Source organism: Diceros bicornis, chromosome 35 (genome assembly GCF_020826845.1).
Source record: "Diceros bicornis minor isolate mBicDic1 chromosome 35, mDicBic1.mat.cur, whole genome shotgun sequence".
NCBI classification, from domain to species: domain Eukaryota; kingdom Metazoa; phylum Chordata; class Mammalia; order Perissodactyla; family Rhinocerotidae; genus Diceros; species Diceros bicornis.
In genome coordinates, this window is record NC_080774.1 from 34,270,545 (window position 1) to 34,294,023 (window position 23,479).

General features: G+C 47.8%; 1 protein-coding gene and 1 pseudogene across 9 annotated transcripts in view; one reads left to right on the top strand and one right to left on the bottom strand.

Moving 5' to 3' along the window:
- Nucleotides 1–23,479, top strand: part of LOC131398561 (ral guanine nucleotide dissociation stimulator-like) — a 257,569-nt gene that overhangs the window by 9,390 nt on the left and 224,700 nt on the right. For 2 of the 9 annotated variants that reach the window (XM_058532228.1, XM_058532229.1), the window contains exons 2-9: nucleotides 6,522–6,643; nucleotides 13,401–13,473; nucleotides 13,589–13,902; nucleotides 14,672–14,887; nucleotides 15,262–15,364; nucleotides 18,851–19,032; nucleotides 19,242–19,364; nucleotides 19,574–19,664. The exons of 1 other annotated variant lie outside the window; for it this stretch is intronic. In XM_058532228.1, the coding sequence (XP_058388211.1) occupies nucleotides 13,404–13,473; nucleotides 13,589–13,902; nucleotides 14,672–14,887; nucleotides 15,262–15,364; nucleotides 18,851–18,870 (723 nt within the window). In that variant the 5' untranslated portion in view covers nucleotides 6,522–6,643; nucleotides 13,401–13,403 and the 3' untranslated portion in view covers nucleotides 18,871–19,032; nucleotides 19,242–19,364; nucleotides 19,574–19,664. Of the gene's footprint in view, nucleotides 1–6,521; nucleotides 6,644–12,655; nucleotides 13,903–14,671; nucleotides 14,888–15,261; nucleotides 15,365–15,867; nucleotides 15,897–18,850; nucleotides 19,033–19,241; nucleotides 19,365–19,573; nucleotides 19,665–20,002; nucleotides 20,312–23,479 lie in introns of those variants that run through there. 6 more of the 9 variants (XM_058532227.1, XM_058532225.1, XM_058532221.1 and 3 more) reach the window with 6 other exon arrangements.
- On the bottom strand, nucleotides 22,530–23,256 carry LOC131398563 (methyl-CpG-binding domain protein 3-like 1; annotated as a pseudogene).

The following is a 23,479-nucleotide window of genomic DNA, read 5'->3' on the forward strand; positions in this document are numbered from 1 at the left end:
CTAGAAACTTGTGCACTTTGACTCACATCTCCCCATTTACCCTAACCCTGGGACCCTGGGAAACCCATTCTTGTCTCTATTCCTTTGAGTTGGGCTTTTTTCGATTTCACATATGAGTGAGAATATATAGTATTTGTCTTTCTCTGTCTGACTTATATCACTTAGCGCAATGCCTCAAGGTCCATCCATGGTATCTCAAAATGCAGGATTTCATTCTCCTGCATGGCTGAATAATATCCCATTATATATTACATGTATACATATATCTCACATTTTCTTTATCTATTTATCCATTGATGGACACCTGGATTGTGTCCATGTTCTCTGTTTGTGAATAATGTTGAAATGAACATGGGGATGCAGATATCTCTTCAGAATAGTGACTTCATTTCCTTTGGATATACAAGCAGAAGTGGAATTGCTCATTTATATATATTTCTATTTTTATTTTTTTGGAAAAATTCCATAGTTTTTCCATAGTGACTGTAGCAATTTACATTCATACCATCAGTGCACAGGGTTCTCTCTTCTATACAGCTTCGCCAATACTTGTTTTCTGTTGTCTCTTTGAGAATAACCATTCTAGCAGGTGTGAGGTGATATCTCATTGTAGTTTTGATTTCATTTCACTGATGATGAGTGATTACGAGCATCTTTTCATGTACCTGTTGACCATTTTTATGTCTTCTTTGGAAAAGTATCTATTCAGGTCCTTTGACCATTTTTATATTGTTTTGTTGGTTTCTTTGCTGTTGAGTTGTAAGAGTTTCTTATATACTGTGGATATTAACCCCTTTAGTTTGCCGATTGTTTCATTTGCTATGCAGAAGCTTTTTAGATTGATGTCATCCCACTTGTTAAGTTTTGCATTTGTTGCTTGCACTTTTGATATTATATCCAAAAAACTCGTTGTCAAGACCAGTTTCATGGGGCTTTTTTCTCTATATTTTCTTCTAGTTGTTTTATATTTGGTGTCTTACATTTGTCTTTAATTCAATTTGGGATCATTTTTAGAGTGGTGTAAAATAGGGGTCCAATTTCAGTTTTCTGCATGTGTTATCCAGTTTTCCCAACAGCATTTGTTGTAGAAACTATCCATTCCCCATGGAGTCTTCTTAGCTGACTTGTCAACTGTTAGCAAACTGTATGTGTGTGGTTTTATTTCTGGGTCCTTGATTCTGTTCTATTGGTCTAGGTGTCTCATTTTATACCTGTATCATACTGTTTTTATTACTATAGATTTGTAATAAAGTTTGAAATCAGAAATTGTGATGTCTTCAGCTTTTTCTTTCTCAGGGTTGTTTTGGTTATTGGAGGTCTTTTGTGGATCCACATGAATATTAGGATTATTTGTTCTATTTCTCTGAAAAATGCCATGGGAATTTTAATAGGAATTGCATTGAATCTTGAGATGGCATTGAGTAGCATGAACATTTTAACAATACTAATTCTTCTGATCCATGAGCATAAGATATCTTTTCATTTCTTTGTGTCTTTGATTTCTTTCATCTGTGCCTTATAGTTGTTAGTTTCTAGATCTTTCACCTTCTTGGTTAAATTTATTCATGAGTATTTTACTGTTTTTGATGGTATTGTAAATAGGATTTTTTTCTTTATATCTTTTTTTTTATAATTTTTATTTATTTATTTTTTCCCCCAAAGCCCCAGTAGATAGTTGTATGTCATAGCTCCACGTCCTTCTAGTTGCTGTATGTGGGACTCAGCCTCAGCATGGCCGGAGAAGCGGTGCGTCAGTGCGCGCCCGGGATCCGAACCCCTGCCGCCAGCAGCGGAGCTCGCACACTTAACAGCTAAGCCACGGGGCCGGCCCTTTATATCATTTTTAAATAGTTCATTGTTAGTGTAGAGAAAGGCAAGAGATTTCTATATGTTGATTTTGTCTCCTGCAGCTTGAGTGAATTTGTTTATTAGTCCTAACAGTTTGGGGAGGAGTCTTTAAGTATTTCTCTACATAAAATCATATCTGCAAACAGAGACCACTTTGTTTCTTCATTTCCAATTTAGATGCTTTATATTTCTCTCTCTGGCCAAATGTCTCTGGTTAAGACTTGCAGCAGTATGTTGAAGAGTGGTGTTGAGACTGGGCTCCCTTGTCTTGTTCTTTGTCTTAGCAAGAAAGCTTTCAACCTTTCACTGTTCAATATGATGTTAGCTGTGGGTTTGTCATGTAAACCTTTTATTATGTTCAGGTATGTTCCTTCTGTAACCCTTTCTTGAGAGTTTTTATCATGAAGGGGCGTTGAATTTGTCAAACTGCTTTTTCTGCATTGAGAGATTATTTTAGGATTTTTATCTTTCATTCTATCAATGCGGTGTATCACATTCATTGATTTGCATCATGTTGAACTTGATCATGTTGTTTGATCTTTTTTTTGAGTTTAGATAGTTTTGTTACAATGTCTTGGAGAAGAATGTTTTAGTTTGAAATTTTAGGGTGACTGATCGGCTTCAGGACCTTGGATGTCTACATCTCTCCCCAGATTTGGGAAGGTGTCAGCTGCTACTTTTTTAAGTCAACTTTCTTTTTCTTTCTCCCTGTCTTCTCCTCTGGTACTTTAATAATGCTTATCTATTTCTTTTCATGGTATCCCATAATTCACATTGCCTTTCCCCAATCCTATCTGTTCCTTTTTTCTTTTTGCTCCTTTGACTCGATGATTTCAGATGACACATCTTCTAGTGCACTGATTATTTCTTGTACATGGTTGAATCTGATTTAGAAGGTCTCTATTGAATTCTTCAGTTCAGTCATTGTGTTCTTCAACTCTAGGATTTCTGTTTGTTTTTCCTTAATGATTTCTGTTTCTATGTTGAACTTCTCACTTGTTCATGCACTATTTCCTTATTTCATTTAGTAGTCTATCTGTGTTTCCTTAGAGTTTTATGAATTTCTCAAAGAGCATTGTTCTGAAGTCTTTGTCACATAGTTCCTATATCTCCATTTCTTGGTCGGTCATTGGAGTTTTATTCTTTTTCTTTGGTGGTGTCGTGGATCTTTGATTATTCATGATCCTTGTGACCTTCCATTGGTGTCTGCAAATTTGGGGAAGTAGGCATTTCTTCCACTTATTACAGACTGGATTTAGTAAACCAAAGCCTTCACATTCAGCCCATCTAGGGGTCCTGGGTAGGCCATCTGGTGGTGTCCAGGGGCAGGCTTGCTGCTGGAGTCCTTGAGCAGCCTGGTACTGGGATGAGTGGAAAGCTTGGGTCCATGGTATTGTGTCTGGCCCTGGGCACAGCTGGGACCCTGAGTTCACGAGTAACCCCACTGGACCCTGGTTTGGCAGGTCCTCATTGAGAGCCTGTGACCACAGGAGTCATCCAGGGCCATGAGAGTTGGCCAGAGTTGGGATGATCTGAGAGTCTTGGCTCACGGAAGCCTGCCAGAAGCCTGGGCCATGAGACAGTTTGTGCTGTGGTAGGCCAGAAGTCTGGATTCCTGGAAGCCTGGGGCCACAGGAGCTACCTGACATTGCAGGAGCCAGCAGGCTCTGGGTCAAGATGGAAGACTGGGTTCATGGGAACCTGCCGGTGCCTGGTGCCATGGGAGCTGCCTGGGGCCACCTGAGTCAGCAAGCACCTCGGTGGGCTGGGGGCTTGGTTCTGTAGAAGCCTGTCAGAAGCTTGGTTCCATGAGAGCTGTCTATGGCTGCTGGAACTGGCAGGTGGTGTGGTGAGCCATGGGCCTGAGTTCCTAGTAGCCCCCGGGAAGCCTGGAGCCATGGAATCTACCTGGGGTAGATCTCTTAGAACTCAATTATAAAAAACAAAGAAGTTTGAAATGAAACTTCATTCAAAGAAATTTGAAATGAAGCCATTTTCATTGGTTACCCAATGAAAATGGGTAACTAGCTGCAATGGACATGTCTCCAGGAGAAACACAGATGGCCAATAAGCACTAGATAGATGCTCAGTATCATAAATCATTAGGAAAATGCAAATTCAAAGCATAGTGTGATACTATCAAAATGAAAGCTATACTCAACATAATGGAAAGTAACAAGTGTTAGTAAAGATATGGAGAATGGGAAACCCACATACATTACTGGTGGGAAAGTAATTTGATGCATCCACTGCAGAAAACAGTTTGCCATTTTTAATAATCTTCAACCTAGAATTACCATGGACCAGGAGAGTCACAAGGTTGGTATGTCCAAAAGACCATTGGAAACATATGTTCAAAGAAAAACTTTTCCATGATATTCAAAGCAATATTATTCACAGTGGTCCAAAAGTGGAACAAACCCAAATTTCTATCCAGTTATGACTGCATAAACCAAATGTGCCCTATTCATAATATAGGATATTATGGAGCCATAAAAAGGAATAAGCTACTGCTACATGCTCGGCCATGGATGAACCTTGAAACATGTGTGCTCACTGAAGTCGTCCACAAAAGCCACAGATAGCACGATGCCATTTGAATGAACTGTCCAGAATAGGCAAATCAATAGGGGGAGAAAACAGATGAGTTGTTTTCATGGGCTTGGGTTAGGAGAAAATACTCATTGTATGGGTTTGTTTGGGGGTGTTGAAAATGTTCTGGAATTAGTGGTGATAACCACACGACATAATCATTGTACTAAATGGCACTGAACTGTATACTTTAAATGCTTACAACAGTGTATTCTGTGTTAAGTAGCTTCTCCATAAAAATTTTGAATTTTTTAAATTAATCAGGGTACTGATTAATTTTAATTTAGTTAATTTAAAGTTGGTTGGGATAGTTAATAAGGGTAATTAATAGAGTTATTAGGGATAGGGCACATTGTAGCCAAGAGAGTAAATATCCGATGATGGCTATAGTAACAGATCCTATAATTGTACAAACAACAGTCTAAAATCCAGTCTGTTTCCATTGTCTCCAACTTGGAAAGACCAGCCATGAAAATAGGTCAGTGATCTCGGGGGCCTTGGGTATCTTTTAAAAGATTTAGGTAACATTACGCAATATTTTAACCTCTTGGGCCATCTGGTGGAGGTAGGTTTGAACTTGTGTGTTGATGTACATTCAGCAAGTGGTTCTAAGAAAGGCAAAAACCCCTCCTTCGTTGGTTGGTATAGACAGTCTAGGGCCAGGCCATTCTCTAAAACCATTTAGGCAAGAGACTCATCAGACTGTTCCACAAGGGCTAGGATAGGGTCTTATGGAGTTGTTGTCGATGTTGGGTTACGGTTTTCGATACTTCTTGGTTGCCTCAGTTACCTGATTTTGCGTGGGTAGGGCCACCGCACCTGTGTCCAGTCCAGTCAGTCAGTCCTAGTAGAACTGAACACCCAGTCCTATAGGACTGACAGTGTCTCTATGGGTTGGTGGTAGCCAGTCAGAGCAGGAATCTCAGGGGACCTGCAACCTGAGGGAAGCAGGCTGAGATAGAGACAATGATGTATTGCAGAATATAGCTTGGAGAAATCTGCTCAGAGGGCTGGGGAAGAGAGAACCTCACTGGGTGAGAGCCTTGTGATATCATCCTACAGTAAAACCCAAAAGTGGATATTCCTAGTGTGAAATATTCATTACGGCCTTTGGCAGTAAAACCAGTAATTTGCACCCATTCACTAGTTACCTATGCTATATGATTTCAGGGGGTATGGTTAAAGTGTTTGTGGGCCAAGAGCTGTTTGGGCCTGAGCACAAAATCACCAAGGTGGCCTCGAAGGCTACCCCAAAATAACTCCTCAAGGAGCAGTTGGGGCAGAAAGTGGGTGGAGCATTTTGAAGGAAGCCTGGGGCAAAGATGTTGTTGTGCGATTGAGTTGGGTACAACTGAGTGTCTCCCCAGGGTAAGCCCTTCAGCTGGGGTACAATAGGTGATTGGAGGCCAACTGACAGACCCTGCAACTCCTGATTCCCAGTGCACGGGCAGGCCTCTCAGCCCATTGGACATAAATGGTGGTGGTGTTTGTGAAGCATCTTGATGGCAGTGTGGAAAATATAGGCGACGTGTGGTGGGAGACGTCATGATAGTGTCGGGAGGAGCTGTGTGTGAGATTACGGTGTTGAAGGGAAAGGACTGGAGGCAGGTGCAGTGGGTGTGTGACCAACAATGGTCAGTGAAGGGACAGCTGGGGTGTAACTGGGGAAAGCAGGGACCAGCAGAAGTCATGTGTTTAAAACAAGACACCAGGCCCAAATGGAGCCGCTTAGGCTATGCCTCACATAAACAAGTCGAGACTTAATTAGACTTTTGGCCCTCCCAGGAATAGAATCTTAAACCAGTCAATCAGGAATCACCTCATGCGCAGCAGGTAGGTCATCTTCCTGATAGAGCCCTGCCATCCTCTAAAGGAAAGTAACCTTGCAGTAACCAACCCGCTTTTTTATCTAGTGTAACTTCCTTGTTCTTACTCCCTTCTGCCTATAAAATCCTTCATTTTGTAGAACTCCTTGGAGATCCTTTCTCTCTGATAGACTGGATGCTGCCTGATTCATGAACTGTTGAATAAAGCCAATTAGATGTTTAAAATTTACTGAATTTTATTTTGTTTTGTACCAGTTTGGTGGCAGCAGTGGGATCCAAAGGAGACGCCTGATGGCTTCGAGGATGAGAAACACAGTCATTGGTACCCGCAAAACCTTTGAGTTCTCCATCTTTTTCGCTGTTTCTGAGGGCTGTGGGTAAATTCCTCTTGGATCTGAGATCCACTCTGTTTGCCTTGAGCTCCTGATCTAACTGGCTTTCTAGTCCAGGGTCAGTGGGTCAGTCTAGACTGACAGGATGCTCTAAGAGAGCATCAGTCTTAGCACTTGGTTAGTCAGCAGTGCCAGGCAAAAGTTTAGCGGTTCAGCTTGAGCTGCCAGATGGTTCTGCCAGGAACCCGAGTCCCTGGCCCTTAGTTAGTCCACAGTCCCCATTTGTTGGGGTCTGCTGGGTGAGTCTGCAGTCTCCATGTGTTAGGGTCTGCTGCTTCAGTCCATGGTTCTTGCTAATGGAGAGGAGTGGAAGAAATGTGTGTTCCATGCACATCCAATCTTTGAAAACTTCCTGCGTGCATTTTACATGCATTTTGCCCTCTGTTGACTGTCGATGGGTTCTAAGGAAATGGTGAAGGCTCAGTGAGGAGGAACTGTGGGTTTCTGCATGACTACCTCGAGGAGTGCCGCCCCCTCAACCTGAACAGCCATCCGGCACTATTAGAAATGAAAGACATCCGATCACCGTGGATTGGAAGACTCCTTATTGTGACGGTGTCAACATTATCCAAAGAGATCAACAAATGCAGCGCAGTCCTTATCAAAATCCCAAGGGCGTTTTGTGCTGAAATAGAAAAAAAACCATCCTAAGATTCTTATGGAATCTCAAATAAGCCCAGATACCAAAAATAATCTTGAAAGGAGATACTAAGTTGGAGGACTGATTCTTCCTGATTGAAAACTTACTATAAATCTACAGTATCAAAACAGCATTGTCATGGCATAAAGACAGACATATTGAGCAATGGAAACAGAATTGAGAGCCCAGAAATTAACCCTCACCCATGTGATCAAATGATGTTTGACAAGGGTGCCAAGATTATTAAATGGGGAAAAGTCTTTTCAACAAGTTGTGCTGGAAATAGTGGATATCTACATGCAAAGGAATCAACTTGGACATTTACCTAACACTGTATACATAACTTGATTCCCAGTGAATCAAATACCTAAGTGTAAGTGCTAATACTATAATACTCTTAGAAGAAAACATAAGGCAAAACTTGACAAGATAGGATTTGGTAATGATTTCATGGTTCTGACACCCAAGAGCAGCCAATAAAATAGGAAAATACATATGCTGGACTTCATGGATATTAAAAAGTTTTGTGCCTCAAAAGTCATTATCAACAGAGTAAAAGCACAACCCATAGGATGGGCGACCATATTTGCAAACCATGTATCTGACAAAGGCTTAATATCCAGAATAGATAGAGAACTCCTAAATTCAACAACAAAAAACAAACAACTCAAATCAAAAGTGAACAATGTATATAAGTAGACATTTGCTTAAAGAAGATCTGCAAATAACCAATAAGCATATGAAAAGATGCTCATCATCAGTAATCATTAGGGACATGCAAATCAGAAACACAGTGAGAGACCACTTCACATTCATTAGGATGGCATCTATCAAAAAAAAAAAAAAAAAGAAGAAGAAGAAAAAGAATAGAACCACTGTTGGCCAAGATGTGGAGAAGTTGGAACCCTTGTATACTGTGGTGGGAATATATAGTTGCTGTAGAAATCAGTATAACAATTCTTAAAAAAAATTAAAAATATAATTATATAGGACCCAGCAATTCCTCTTCTGGGTGTATACCCCACCAAGGAGTTGAAAGCATGTTCTCAAAGACATATTTCAACACCCATGTTCATGGCATCATTATTCATAATAGCTAAAACATGGAAGCCACCCAAGTATTGTAATCAAGGAAGGGCTCACAGCCCAATGCACCCATTAGCTAAACAGGATACCCGCTCTTGTAGAAGGGGAAAAAGCTTCATTACGAGGTTGGTCAGCAAAGAGACGAAGGTTAAATCTTTCTCCCCAATGGGCTGTTGAAAAGGGCTTTTCAAGGGCAAAGGAGCGGGTGCAGTATGTTTGGGAGCAGTCCTAGGCATTTTGTGCAAGCACAGATTTTCATGTTCTGTCACACATCCCACGTTCAAAAGACGGTGTCCTTAACATGATTGTCAGGGGAGTTCTTGGTCCCCCAGTTCATCCTCCAGTCACTTATGCAGTTGCAGTTTGAGTCTTGCAAGCCGTCTTGTTGTCTCATTGGCTCAAAGTAGTTGAAACTTGCTTAAGGAAGAGAAATGGAGTTTCTGAAAAGCAACTCTCGGCCCAAGATTAGATCCTTAGTAAATATCATATGGGATGTGGCTTAAGAAAGTAGTCTCCAGGGTACTGTTGAGAAAAATCTGGCTGGGGCCCCATTTTATTTTGGGCTTGGTTGTGGGCCTTGCTATGGTATCTATCCAGGGATGTATGGATGAGAAAAATGTGCTATATACATACAATGGCATATTATTCATCCTTGAAAAAGGAAGGAAAGTCTAATATACAGCACACCATGGATGAACCTTCAAGATATTACTCTAAATGAAATAAGCTAATCACAAAAATACAACCTTGTGTGATTTCCCTTCTAGAGCTTCCTGAAATCACCAGATTCAGAGAGACAGAAAGTAGAATGGTGTTTGCCAGTGGGTGGGAGGAGGGGGAATGGGGGATTATTCATGAATGGGTATAGAGTTTCAGTTTTGTAAGATGAGAAGTGTTCTGAAGATGGATCGTGGTGATGATTGCACAGCAATATTAACGTCTTCAATACACTTAAAACATACTTAATGTATCTATGGGGCCTGATGACTTGTCCTGGCTGAGCACAAGCTTGTGCTGTTGCACATCTTACCCCTCACTGTACAGTTGGGAAACTGGCCTAGAAAGAGGCAGGTACTGTCCCAGACCACACGAGGTGGTCAGAGTCCTGAAGACTAGAGAGAGCTCCAGCTTACTTGGCCAAGGCTCCACCGCTTCCCTCAGGTTTCCTTTGGCAATGAGTGGCGTTAAGATCCTAGAGGATTGCTGCCCACCCCTCTCCATATGGGGTCATTTTCCTCTCCTCATCATCACACCTGCACAGGCACACTCCCTCACACTTGACTTCTCATATGGAGAACACTGAGGTGCAGTCAAGAAAGAGCTGACACCGGGGAAGTGACAAGAGGCATGAGGGAGAGAGGTTGGAGGCAGCTCTCCCATGGGGCAGTAGCATCCGTTCTCCTAGATTCGTGCACAGGGGCCCAGAGATGGGAAGAGGAATCCCTAAGGTTCCTAGGTGTCTACCTGTTCCAGATCCATCCCTGGCCCAGCCTGGGGATCACAGGACTGGGGTCCTGCAGTCCACCTCTGTGGGCACCCAGAACTGTGATGAGCCCATCCTCCCTTTGTGTAGGCATTGGGAACAGGAGAGAAGATCTCAGTGAGGGTCCTCCTGTATAAAGTGGAGTGCATCCAGCGAGTGACTCCAAGTATTCCATGTACTCACAACATGTCTGTTGGACTAGGTTCTCTGTTGATGACCTACTGTGCTCTGAAACTCTGAGAAAATGATTTCCAGCCCCTGGAGATCCTTTAGAACTGAGGAGGCTAGGGGGCTTGGGTGGATGAGAACTGAGGATAAGGAAGAAGATGGCAGAGCACTAGACACCAAGTCCAGAGTCCAGGGAGAAGACTAATCCTTGTTGGACCCTTGCGGTCCTCATCTGGAAGTAGGGGCAATCATTGTCATGGCTGCAGTTAGGATGCCTTAGGAGTGAAGAGGACACCTGGTGGGGAACAGCAAGAGAGGTGCACGGTAGGCTCCCGAGATTCCTCCCACTCCCTCGAAGCTGACAGATCCTGCTGCTTTACCCCTGGGACCCTGGAGAGCCTCTGCCTTGAGGACACCTAAAGAAAGATTCCTTTCTGTTTGGAGTTCCTGCCTGGGCAGCAGTGCTAGTTCTGGCCACGAGGGGGCGGGCAGCCTCTTGTGTCAGTGGTGGCCAGTGAGTTTTTGCTTTTATTTTTTTTCAGTTGTATTGAGATATACTTGATATACAGCACTAAGTTAACATTGCTGTGTGGTATATTTGAAACTTGCTAAGAGAGTAGATCCTAAAACGTCTCATCATCAGGAAACAATCTTTTTTTTCTGTTTGGTGATTGATGTTAACTAAACTTATTTTGGTAACCATTACATAATATATATATATCAAGTCATTCTGCTGTAATCCTGGAATTTACTTGGTGTCCACTGAACTTTTCTTGAGCTCCTGGAGCAGCGAAGAGTCAACCAGAGGTCTTTCTGGCTATCCCCCTGCCTCAGAAACAACTTGTACCTCCTATTACTAGTGTTCATCTCCACAATGAAAGTTGGTCAAAAGCAGGGGGCGGGGTGCAAGATCTACCCATGTACTCATTCAGCAGCTGTGCCCTGAGCACTCACCCTGTGCCAGGTGCCCTGGTGGGCTGAAGTGCAGGATGAAAATGACCAAGTGGTCCCTGCCTGCCAGGAGCTCACAGTCTAGAGGGGAAATGGACAAAAGCAAAGACATGAGAAAGAAAAGAGCAAGTGCTGTAGAGAAACACATCAGGGGGCTGTGAGGGAGGGCTGAGCGTCACTGGGTAGGAGGGTCTGAAAGACCTCTCTAGGGTGACATTTTCTGGGACCAGAATGACAAGAGGGAGTCAGCCTTGCACAAGTCTGGGAGCAGTGTGTCAGGGAGATGGCACCACTGGTCCTGAGTCTCACAGGCAGAAGTGAGTTTGGCCAGAGGAGGTTAGAAAGGTGGCCAATGCAACTGGAGGGAGGCTGGGAGAAGAGAACAGGAGCTAGGGTGGAAGGTAGGGCCAGGGCCTGGTAGGCTGTATTCGTTATCTTTCCCTCTCTGACTTCATTGCCCCTAACCTTGCATTTCAAAACAACAAATGTTGACAATCTCACAATTTTTGTGGATCAGCAATCAGGCATGTTTTAGCTGGGTGCCTCTGTCTCAGTGAGTTTAACAGATTGGGGCTGTGGCCTCAACTGAGGCTCGACTAGGGGAGGACTGGCCCACAAGTTCACTCTCAGCCTTCAGGATTCATTTTGGATTGAGAGCCTGAGTTCCTTTCTGTCTGTTGGCCCAGGCACTCCCTGCTTCTCTCCTCAATGTGCCTCCACATTGGGCAGCCCCAATACACCAGTATTTGATTCCTCACTTCCAGGGATTTGACAGAGTGAGAGAGAGATGGCACATGAGAGAGGGAGTAAGAGAAAGTGAGAGACCTTTTTAGTTAAAGTTTAGAAAAGACATCCCATCACTTTGGCTCTTATTCTGTTCAGAAGCCAGTTACTAACCACTTTGTGGTTCCACGGGGATGTGTATAACATGGGTGGGGCTTACTGGGTACCACTGTGGAGGCTGCCCACCTCATAGGCCAAGATGAGGCACTTCGGTATCATTCTCCATAAAACAGGAAACAATTGAATGGTTTTATGCCACAGGATGGCAATATCTGAATTTCCATTAGTTGCAACCCCCTCATGGTGTTGACCTGAAAATGAGGCCAAGTTGGAAGTGACTGTCCCAATATCACATTCTTGGAGCCCAGGCCTGTTTTGAGTGGTGTTCTGTACTACATCCCACCCCTCCTTGTTATTCTTCCATCTCTAAGTTTGTGCCTTAGGTACATGTGACACTAGCCCACAGGGGTAATAGATATTATCTCATATACACCGGGTGATGTCCCTAGGAAGTAGATTCTAGCCTGATTCCCATGGTGCAGGTTTAGAGACTTTGGAGGACCTGAGAGGCACAGGGACTATCCCAGGATGAAGAAATAGTAAGGAAAAGGAGGTCTGCATTCATCTCTGTCTCCTCAAAGCTAGGTCCCTAGTTAGGTTTCCAGGGAGCTGTGGGTAGGGCTATGTGGGCTCACTGTGTACAGTTCAAGAGATGACGTGGGGTCATAGACCTCAATAGATCTTAGAACTCTGGTAACCAGGCACCCACTGTGCCCCATCCAGCTCACTTGATTGGAGACAGTCAACAGGTAAAGATGTTTTGTTGTTGTTTCCCAACTTTTGGAGGATCTGGGCTCAAAAAATCCCAGAAAGAGAATCTTTTTGATAGTTGGCGATGTTGGCTCAGCCTTAATTCTTGACGCCTCTGGGCATCTGGCAGGAGGCAGTGAAAGGTAACACGGGGCAGCCCAGGAGAGGCTAGTGCAGGCCAGGGCACAGCTGTGATCCCACCTCATCAGCCCCACACCCCTTGCCCCTCTTTGTGTGTGTGTGCATGTGTCTGTGAGGAGGGGAGAAGGCAGGACATAAGGGGCGGGTCATTCCTGAGCAGGAGCTGGTTGTTAGGTGTCGGAAACCTAACACCTAGGTCATGTTCATACCTCAGGCCATGCCTGGAAGCATGAGAAGGTGAGCTCCTCTACTCATATTGTTACCGAGCACTAGAGGATTCATCTCCTTCCCTCCCTGACCAGAGTTCTTTGCAGGGATGCCCCTCTGTGCCTGAACTGAGGAACAGATATTCTCTTGGCGATTGGCCCCAGTGGCAGTGTGCAGGCAGCCCCTGATTCCTTCTGGCCCAGTTCCCAGGCAGTCTTTGCAGAACTCCACTCAAGAGGTTGTCGAGTAGCTGCCCAATGGTTTCAAATCCACCAACTCACTAGACAAGGGGCAGGTACATGAGGCCATCCACACTTTCCAGTGCTGCTCTGAGATGAGAGCAGGAGCAGAGGGTCTCCACACTCAGGAGCTTGAGATGACGGGGTTGGACTAGAACTAGGGAGAGACCAGACTCGGGCTGTCCCTTTTTTAAGCTAAAGGGGATGTACATGAATGTCACCTTGCCTGGTTAGGAGATGAGCTGCCGTGACCCTCTTACCCTTGTCCGGTGTGAGCTTCTGGAGGCCACTGAGGCAGAGCCAGATGGTAAGGGGGACTGCAGGCTGGGTATTCCTAGAAGGGAGTGGGATCTTTCCTGTGTTTAGAAGGACACATGGAAAGTCAGCTATGTGGGTGAATCTTTCTTTTTATCCCACTCCAGCGTCAGCTGCAGAGCTCCAGCCAGCGGCAGAAGCAGGGCAGTGGACAGTGGTGGAGGTAGAGCTGGCTCCAGCTCTGTTGACACCACCCCCTCTAGCACTGGAGCCAGTGTCCCCTCCACCAGCAGTGTTGGAGGTGGAGCAAGGGCCAACATGGGCTCCAGCAGGAGTGGGAGCTGCTGAGCTGGAGTCACCTGGACCATCATTTCTAGTGAGAAGTCCATCTCCACCTGTGGCTCTTAAGGAGCGTGAGAAGCTTAATCTCACGGCCTTCCTTCCTAAGCTGGTGGTGGAGCAGTTGACCATGATGGATGCGGTGAGCAGCTGGGCTTTCAGGGTGGTGTGGGGCAGGCCTTCCCTCTGCTATCGTTGCCCCAGACCTGATCCAGACTCCTATGATCTGGGCCCAAATCCAGGCTCCACCCTTTACCAACCATAAGACCTGGGCAACTTTCTGAACACCCAAGACTTTGCTGTCCACCTGCAGACCGTGGAGGTGGACATTAAGAGGATCTGCTACACAGAGTGACTGTGCCAACTCCATGAGGTAGAAGAGACGGAAAGCTGGGTGGGCCCTGGCCCATCTGTGCAGGGAAGGGCTCACTGTGTACAGCCTGGACCCTGGTGGCCCAACCGTCTGCTCAGGAGGCTCAACAGCCTCAGGACTTATTAGACGCCTGATGTGTACTCCACTACAAGGGAGACAGACAAGTCCTGTGGGTGTAGTTGCCACGCGGGGATGTGCATCAGAATGTGGAGTGGGACCAGACGGGGGATCAGGGTATTGGAAGATGCCCCCTTGGGATGAGCTGAGTTGAGCCACCATCTGGAGCTTGGAGTTAGCCAGGACAGGCTGGGTTCAAATGCCCCTCTCCCTTCCCTGCCAGTATTGGGTCCTGGGTCATCCTGTGCTGGGTGTCCTCGGGGGACAGAGAAGAAAAGCCAGGGACTCTCACAAGGCTCAGGCCACATCCTGAACTTTCTGAGCTCCAGCTCTAAACTGTGACTCCTGTGTGGGACTTTGGGGGCTGTAGACACAGACCTGGGGTGTGGCAGGTCTCGGTGACACTCCCCATGTTCTCCAGGAGCTCTTCCAGAAGGTGGTGTCCTCTCTGTGCCTGGGCTCCACCTGGGGCAAGAGGAACAAGCCGGGCAATGAGCACCAGACACCCAACGTCCAGGCCACAGTCGACCAAGTCAGAAGGGTGGCCAGCTTCGTCATCACGCCCTGCCTCTGGGACCTGAGCATGACAGCCCAGGACAGGGTGAGGGTGGTGGAGCGCTGGATCCAGTTGGCCCAGGTGTGCTGTGGGAGGCCCAGTGGAGCCCCTCTCTGAAGCCTTGGGAACTGCCTCTCCACCTTTATCAGCTCCCAGGATTGCTGTATGTGGTCTAAGCCCCTGCACAGTCCCTAGGCCCTTCCTGCCAGGGGCCCGCTGAATTTAACTCCAGGTCCCAGTGAGAGGATGCTCACTTCCTACCTGGCTCCTTCCCTGGGTTGAGCTAAAATCCTGCTCCCTGTGAGTGTTACTCTTTGGGTCCTAAATGTGCCCTTCTGTGACTCCCTGAGCATCTGTCTCATCCAGGAGGGGAGATTTAAATAGAAGGGTACTGAAGCTAGAGCAAGCGGGGCTACAGTGCCCCACCTCACAGCTCATTCTCTTCCCTTCCCCAGGAGTGCAAGATCCTGAAGAACTTCTCCTCGCCCTGCACTGTAATCTCTGCTCTGCAGAAAACCTCCACAAGCCACCTGAAGAACACACGGGGGAAGTTTCCCGGTGGGTAGGCCTCTCTCCATAGGAGGACCAGGGTGGATGGCGGATCTCTTTTATGTCTGCCATTGGCCCCTCAGTCAGCTGGGAACTCCTGGGAGGCAGCAAATGCTGGGGACAGGGCCTGGGCCTCGGCAGGGGGTCTCTAAGCCTCCCGGGGTCCTTAGTGCACCAGTTCTGCTTCAGAACTTGGTTTCCCTGAGTGTCAGGTACTAAGTTGAGCCAAATTGGAGATTTTCAAGTGTTTATAGCAACAGAACTCTATGCCCAGTTGAAACTCAAAGCAGTCAAAACAGAGCTGCTCTGTAGAGCTGGGGAGTGGAGACCCCACTGACCAACAGAAGAGCCCCCTCCCAGTCCCATGAGACCTTAGCGCTCAGAGGAGCCCAGTGAGAACATTCCTTCAGGCCGTTTGAATCTCTCGGGTTTGCAAAGAAAAGGGATTTGCATTCAGACCCCTCACATTATTCCTAAATTTATCCCTCGTTCTTTCCCCTCCCCTGAGAGAGAGCCCTGAAAATCTTAAGGAACTCAATAGTCAGGACAAGTCCTTGAGCAGAGACCTGATGATCAAGGTAGAGTGGAGGCTGGGGGTCTGGAAAGAGAGGAGGGGTGCGGAGGAGGGACACTGGGCAGGCTGTGGTTTTGATAGTTTCTCCCTTGAACTTTCTCTGAAACATTCCCGTCTATCTCATCCAGATTAACAAGCAGAGGGATCTGTTCTGCCCATGGGCAGGTGGGGTGCCATTTGTGGGCGGGAGGCCCTGGTCATGGGACACAATGGTGTTGGCTGGGCTGTTCCAGGAGGAGTTGCCGAGCTGGCGCCATCAACAGGTCTCTGGCTTCCATGTATGTCCATCCTGCTGGATGTAGCTTCTTCCAGGTGGTTGGGTGGTTGGGGTGGGTTTAGCCCTCAGCCTAAACCTATCCTCAGGAAGCCAGGCCCCTGCTGCTCCTTCTATCTTCACCACATCTCCAAGGGGCTGCATCCTGCCTGCCCCAGGGATGTGCATGGCAGAGGATTCCCATGGTCCAGGTGGAAAAACAGGGTGCTCATCCTCAGGTGAGAGATGTGTGTGCATTCTGGGACTCCCCACTGGACCCCTAGAGCAGTCACTTCACTTGAGTCAACCACAGGAGTCTAACCTGAGTGCCTGGTTGGCAATGACATATGCCCCCGGTGGCTTATGAGAAGCGTCTAGGCAACTGATGGATTCTTAGTGGATCCTGCTGAAAGGACCTTAGGAGCTTCATGTAAACGGGGAATCAAAATGTCCTGTCATCCCCTTCTCTGTTGATCAGAGGTGGCACCTTGGGTGTCCAGTTCCTGAGTGGATAAAGAAAGAGTTCAGGGGCCATCCCTGTGGCGCAAGCGGTTAAGTGCGCGCACTCCGCTGCGGCAGCTCAGGGTTTCCCGGTTCGGATCCCGGGTGCGCACCGACGCACCGCTTGTCGACCTATGATGTGGCAACGTCCCATATAAAGTGGAGGAAGATGGGCATGGATGTTAGCCCAGGACCAGTCTTCCTCAGCAAAAAAAGAGGAGGATTGGCAGATGTTAGCACAAGGCTGATCTCCTCACAAAAATAAAAATTCAGTGCAGGGGAATGTCCTGAGGGGTTCCTTGGGGAGGAGAAGTCTTTGGCATGTTCTCTGGCCCAGCCTGGGGGCCAGACACTCCACATGACTGGGCCAGGCAGGAGGCACTCAACCAGACTCCCAAGACACCCCTTCCTCTCCATCCATGACTCAGCCCAGGACCAAGCTTTGAGAGCTCAGGGGACAGGACTCTTGTCAGTGGTGGGGCTGGGGGTTAGGCGAGGATGTTGGAACAGGGCCTCTGGCTGAGAAGGGCAAGCGGCCTCTCCTCTGTGGGCTCCTGAGCAACACACTGCCCGTGTTTGGGCCTCTGTCTCCTCATCAGGGAAATGGAGGGATGGTGATTGTGTGGAGCAGGCCTCACAGGGTGCTGTTGAGGTAAGAGGGAGGAAAGGAATGTGGGAGCTTTCTGCCTACTCCATCTGGAGGGGTGAGGGCCAGAACAATGATGACAGTCTTGTGACACTGAGTCCTCATGAGAACCTGTGTGGTAGCCGGAGTTCTCACACTTTCCAGATGAGGAAACAGGCTCAAGGAGGCCAGGCCACAAGCCCAAGCTCACACCCAGAGTGAGAGTTGGAGCTGGTCTTGTTCTGGAATCACAAGACCTTAGAGGATGGAATGGCATTGGTACCAGTTGACTCAAGTCAGATGTCCAATGTCGGAGGCCAGTAGTGCTGGAGAGAAATGGGTTGAGGGGAGTATGGCCTCACTGACACTGTCCTCGACCCTGACAAGAGGGGCCCTCCACGTTTGCTCCCCCAGAGAGCAACCCCCAGAGAGTGCAGGAGAAACAGCAGCAGCAGCAGGTAAGTGTGCCTGTGGGGGAGGCTCTCTGTGCTCCCAGCTGGAGGCCTCAAATCAAGAGAGGAGGGCCCTTCCTCTTGGTGCCACAGTGTCTGAATATCCCAGTAGAAGTGACCAAGAGGAGGGCCTGGAAGAGCTGGTGCAGGATGAGTTTGTTGTGGGGAGGGCAAGGGACTGCACACCCTGTGATTTGCCAGAAGCCGGCCCTGGGAGGTGAGGAGGAGGAGTGTGGTGTTCTTGGGGTGTGAAGGGAATAGGAATTGAGGGGAGGCTGCTGAGGGTCCTAGGCTGCTCCTCGTGGGAACCCTGGGGTGGGCCAGGGAGCTGAGGGTGGGGACTTTTCAGGAGAGGGTCTACATGGGGTTGACTTGAGAGCAAACGTTCATCCCACCCACACCCCGATGTCACAGGGTGTTGTCCCCTATCTTGGCACTCTGCTCAGTGACCTGCTGATGCTGCACCTGGCGATGGGTGACTATTTCGAGGTGGGTGCACCTGAGGACTAGGCAGGAAGGACCAGGATTCTGAGCTTTGGGATGCGGGAGCCCCCGAACTGAGCTCTGAGTTCTCAGCACTTGGCACATCTCCTCTCATGAGAGCCTCGCAGCCACCCCTGGGAGCTGGGGCATCAGGCCTATCTTAGTGATGAGTGAACAGAGTTTCCGCCAGAGAAACCCATTCCGGTTCCTCAGGCTGGGGAAGCTCAGAGTTGCCTGATGGCAGAGCTGCGTGAGGTTTTATCTGAGCTGGACTCAGCCTGTAACTCCCATGTTGCCCATGAAGGGAGAAAGAAGTCGGGCCCCCCCAAGTCAGGCAGCACATAAGTGCCTGAGCAATCCCCTCTGCCTGAGGCCTCAGCCTCCAAGTCTGTCATCAGAGAGAGTTGTGCTGCCAGGTCCCTCAGTTACATCCCCATGTCCTCCTACTCTGGAGCCCAGAGCCAAGCCTAGGTCCAAGTCCTCTTTTCTCTGCATGCCCGGCCCCCTCTGGGGACCTGGCAGTAGTGCAACATGAGAAGGGGTGGGCATAGGGGGCTAGTCAGGCTAGGGGTCTTTGTTTGATGGACTCTGGCTGTCTACCTTCCAGGGGAATGGGATCAACCTTGAGAAGAGGACTGAGGAGCAGCAGTGGCACTCCCTGCAGGGGAGAAGAAAGAGGTGGAAATCAGAGACCTTCTGGGCAGAACAGTCCTTGGCTCCACCCGCTGTATCTTACATTGAATGGAAGAGTTTGATACCAGAGAAGTGGGAGACCCATCCAATTGGCGGGTGGGTTGAGGGGAGGATGGCATCAAGGAAATCTTCCTGGAGGAGGGGCTGATTATTCCCATTCTGAGAACTGGTAGATCCTGGATGGAACTGGAGGGAAGGAGGGTTTCCAGGACTGGTCCCCGGCCCCACTCCTCACCTCCAACAAGACCCCTGCAGCATCCCCCACCCAGGCCCTGTCTGCATCTTCTCCTTCCCTCTGGTCCCAGGAATACCGAGTCATGAGTAAGATCTTGCTGCTCCAGGAGGCTGCAAAGAATTACAACCTAGAACCCGAGGGAGTGATTTGGGGCCTCGCTCCAGGGCATGGAGTTGCTCAACGAGAATGAGAGGTGAGGCCGGGCAGGAGTTGGGTGAGGGCAGGGGTGGACTCTCCCTGTTGGCCAGTCCAGAGAGCCTGTCTCCATGGTCCCCCACTCATCCCCCGGCCTTATTACATGGCGACCTCTGGGCCACCCAGACTCCAGCTGCTGGGCAGGCAGTGGGGGGACACCTGAGGTGTGGTTCCTGGTAGGCTCACAGGTGTATCTCTGTCCTGTAGCTACAACCTGTCCTGCCAGCCAGATCCCTAGACCTAGTTGGCCTGCAGAATATGCAAGGCCAAGAAGAACCGGCCATCATCAAGGTCAGGGGTGAGTGAGTATCTGGGCCGGGGTGACTGACTCCTGGGGGTTCAGTAAGGCTTCGGGCTAAGCGTGGCTTTGGCAAGTCGGTTAGCTGGCACTGGGATCCCAGCTCCACTATTGACCAGTCCTGCGACTGGGGTGACTCTCTTCAGCTTCCTGAGACTCCGTTTCCTGCTCTGTGAAATAGGTGATACTAAATGATCGCTCACGTGGCAGGGAAAAATGGGGTACTGGTGACTGACAGCACTGAGCACAGGGTCTGAAGCACCCAGTGCAGTGGGGACAGGGTGGGGGGCCATGATTCTGAGGGAGGCCGTGCAAGATAACCCGACTCTTCTACTCAGCCCCCAGGCCCCAACCCCAAACCCCGTACCAGTGGCCGATCACAGCGCCATCCTCAGCAGCGGGGACACAACTGGGATGCTTGCGATGCACAGGGCCAGCTCCTCCCACTTGATGGGAAGGGGAGCATTGTAAGCTGATTCCTGGGGTCCCCTGAAGCCCAAGAGAGAAGGGACGACCCCATCCCAGCTCCCTGACATCTCTACCTCAGCACCTACTCACCCATTGGGGAGGGCCAGTGGTTATTTGTTGTAAATAATAAATGACATATTTGAATATTATATTAAAGTCCTGTTCCCTTTACAGCTTGGGAGTTGTGGTGTGGTTCTGTCGCTTTCTGTAGGCATGTGAGTGAGACACAGAATCTCACATTTCTCCTTGAATCAAGAACTCTTCTGAGTCATCAACTTATTGTATGTTGGAGAAGGGAGAAGGGCCAGCACCTTTTTTGGCTAGTGACGTCACTCCCAATTCCCCCTAACTCCGAGGACAAGTTCATTTCAGTATCATTCAGATGCTCCAGGGGCGGACAGGCTCCCTGGCCCGTTCTCTTGGGATTTAAAAGTTGATGGTGCTTTCACAGGCAAAGCAACAACCACTGAAATGTGGGTGTCTTTAAAACAGCACTACCCAGGACCAGGTCGTGCCATAGGCTGGGGCTGCCTTCCTAATTCTGGAGGAAGAGGGAATGTTTTCTGCTTCTCTTGTTGAGGTTTCTTTTGACCAAATTTTAGGAACTTGTAGTTTTCTAGTTCAATCTCTGGAATTGCATCAGCTTTAAGTGGGGAAAACAATGTAAAAAGATCAAAACATGCAAGTGGAGAGGACAAGGCCCGAAAAGGTGATTTGCAAATGGACTAAAGGCAGACAGGACTTTCCCTCCTGAGACCCCTCTAGTGCCTCCATGTTCACTACTGACCTAGAATTGAATCCTGCTGGGATCCTTGTCCAGGACTCTGAATTCTGTTTCCTGCTGTTTTGTATCCAATGGGAAAGATTTGTGACACAGCTTTAAGGCTACCACTGGGCCTCATTTCATAAACACGACCGCTCTCTGTGAACCAGGATTTTCAGCACACCTGCCTTCCTTATGCAATTCCCTTTAGGGCAGAAATTCCCTAGAAGGCCCCCAGCCTCCTCCCTGGCTTGGCCTGATGGATCCCGGGTGAGCTCTACTTTCCCAGGAAAAGGGACCATAATCATGACCAGTGAGTGACCCCACACTGTCCCTTGCTGTCCAAGGTGACTTCTGAGGCGTGTCATTCTGAGGTCCATGGTCTTGGACAGTCCTCCAGTTTACACACTCAGTGTTGATGTTGCCAACTTGTCCAAATGGGGAAATTGGGCCCAAGACATTAAAGTGTGTCACCCCTGGGTGGTTGTGTTTTTTTCCCCAGTCTTGTGCTGTGGTTACATTACAACCACCTGATGGGGTGTGAACCTTGTTTGGAGCTTTGAAAGATGAGGCATGACAGGGGTGTGGGGTCGTCCAGCAGGAAATGCCACGGAACTGATGATCCATGGTCGTGCATGAACACAGCCTTAGCAATTAAAATACTGAAATGCTTCCCATCTAGTGGTGAATAGACACTGCTCTGAGCTCACACCGAGAACCCACCCCACGACCAGGAGCTTTCAAAGGGTTACCAAGTGGCGTTTTGAACCTCATCCCTTGGAAACACCCTGTAAGACAAGGGCCAGATAAATCACTTGGCACTTGTGAGTTATCGCCTTCTATCTGATGGCTGCAAGTGTCACCCAGACACACAGGCTGGACTCTGCCAGGGAAGCCTTCTCAGGACAGCTAGAAAGCTGAGGATGAATCCTGGTTCCCAGCATCCCAGGCCCTTCCTGACATGGCACAGCCACCCAGGAAACTGGTTTGGTAATGGAAAGACTGGGAAGGCGATACTTTGCCTCCAAAGAGAAAGAGAAGTGCCAATAGCGAAAGCTTGATCCTTCAAATAGTCAATTAAATCTCAACAAGCAGTGAGTTCTTGTCAGATTACTGATGCCGAAATGGTCTCTTTTGATAGTAGTATGATCCCCCAGCTGCCATGTCCATCTTCATGAATCAAATTTCCAACACATATGGATCTAAAAAACTGAGGGAAATCTGGTATTTCCTTAGATGCAACTCTGAAGTAGCATGCAAGAAGGAACGCAAAAATGGAGACCAAAAGTAAATATCTAATTTGAGAACATAGACATCGAGGTGCTTTTGAAATAATACTTTGGAATCTATTGGAATATTACACAAAAAGAATAATCCACTTTAAGTAGGTTTTACTGTGACTGTGAGGGGAATAACTGAATCATCTCGTGACGTTGATAACTCGCTGCTGACTTGAAAGTACAAATAAATAACATACATAGTAAAGGAAAATGAGAGAACAGCATGAAAAAGGAAGATCTTTCACTCCTCACTTGAAACTCAACCTCTCACCTCAGAAAGAAACCACTGTCTATATTTTCTGTCATGCAGCAGAGTTTAATAAAAGAAACGTATTGTTATATTTCAAAGTTTCAAGAGCTCAAAGCACAAAAACATTAGGGACGCTGCCAAGAGACCTCACTGAGGTGCCTGCTCCATTTCATCTGCAGTCAAGACGGCCTTCTTGGCCCCTCACTTTCTCTGCCTCACTAGCAAGTCTGTCCGCCATCAGTGCTATCACCAGTCTCTCTCCTGTGCTCTTCACTGCCCTTTCCTCCTTCCTGATACCTTCCTCAGTTGCCAGGAATTGTTGGCAGTGGAACTGTGGAATGCCCAGATCAGCTCCTGGAATCATCTCTGCCAAATCTGAAGACCGGCAGGAGTGGGCATGGAACCTGGAGTGCAGACCACCTGCCAGCACACCTGGCAGGGATTCACCTGTGTGACTAGGTGCAAGTTTTTCCAACGCTTTGGCAAGCTTGAAAGGATTTACTAGTTGTCCTGCACTTCTGCAGGCCTGGAGTCCTTGTGGTCTCTCGGGCCAGCATACCTGGTGGGGCTGGTCCAACGTGTCCTCCCAGAGACCCTTCATTGCCAGGATGGGATGGAATTCTAGTAACCGGCCTCTTGAATATGTCACTAGACATCCTCAAAGGGATGGAGATGTTTAAACCAGGCTTTGGTTTGGACTGGTTCCCCCAGTTATGCTGCTTCCTCTGTGAAGACGTGGCTATCATCCTTCTTTTCCTCTTACCCTACAAAAATAAATCATGAAATTGGGTCAAATGATAAAGGAAGCCTGCCTTTTTAGGACAATTATCCTGGCTGTTTTGTACTTCCACCCTCCCTCTATCCTCTGGGGATAGACCTGACCTGTGTCCTGGGATGTCATCAGGCAAATTTGCATCAAGAACAGAAAGCTCAAGGTCAAAACTCAAGGCTACTCCAGATCATTTCTCCCCCTCCATCCTATTAACACACCCTCCTTATTTAAGTGTGTTTCTATTCTTTTCTTGTCCTTGTCACTCTCAACCTCATAAGTCCT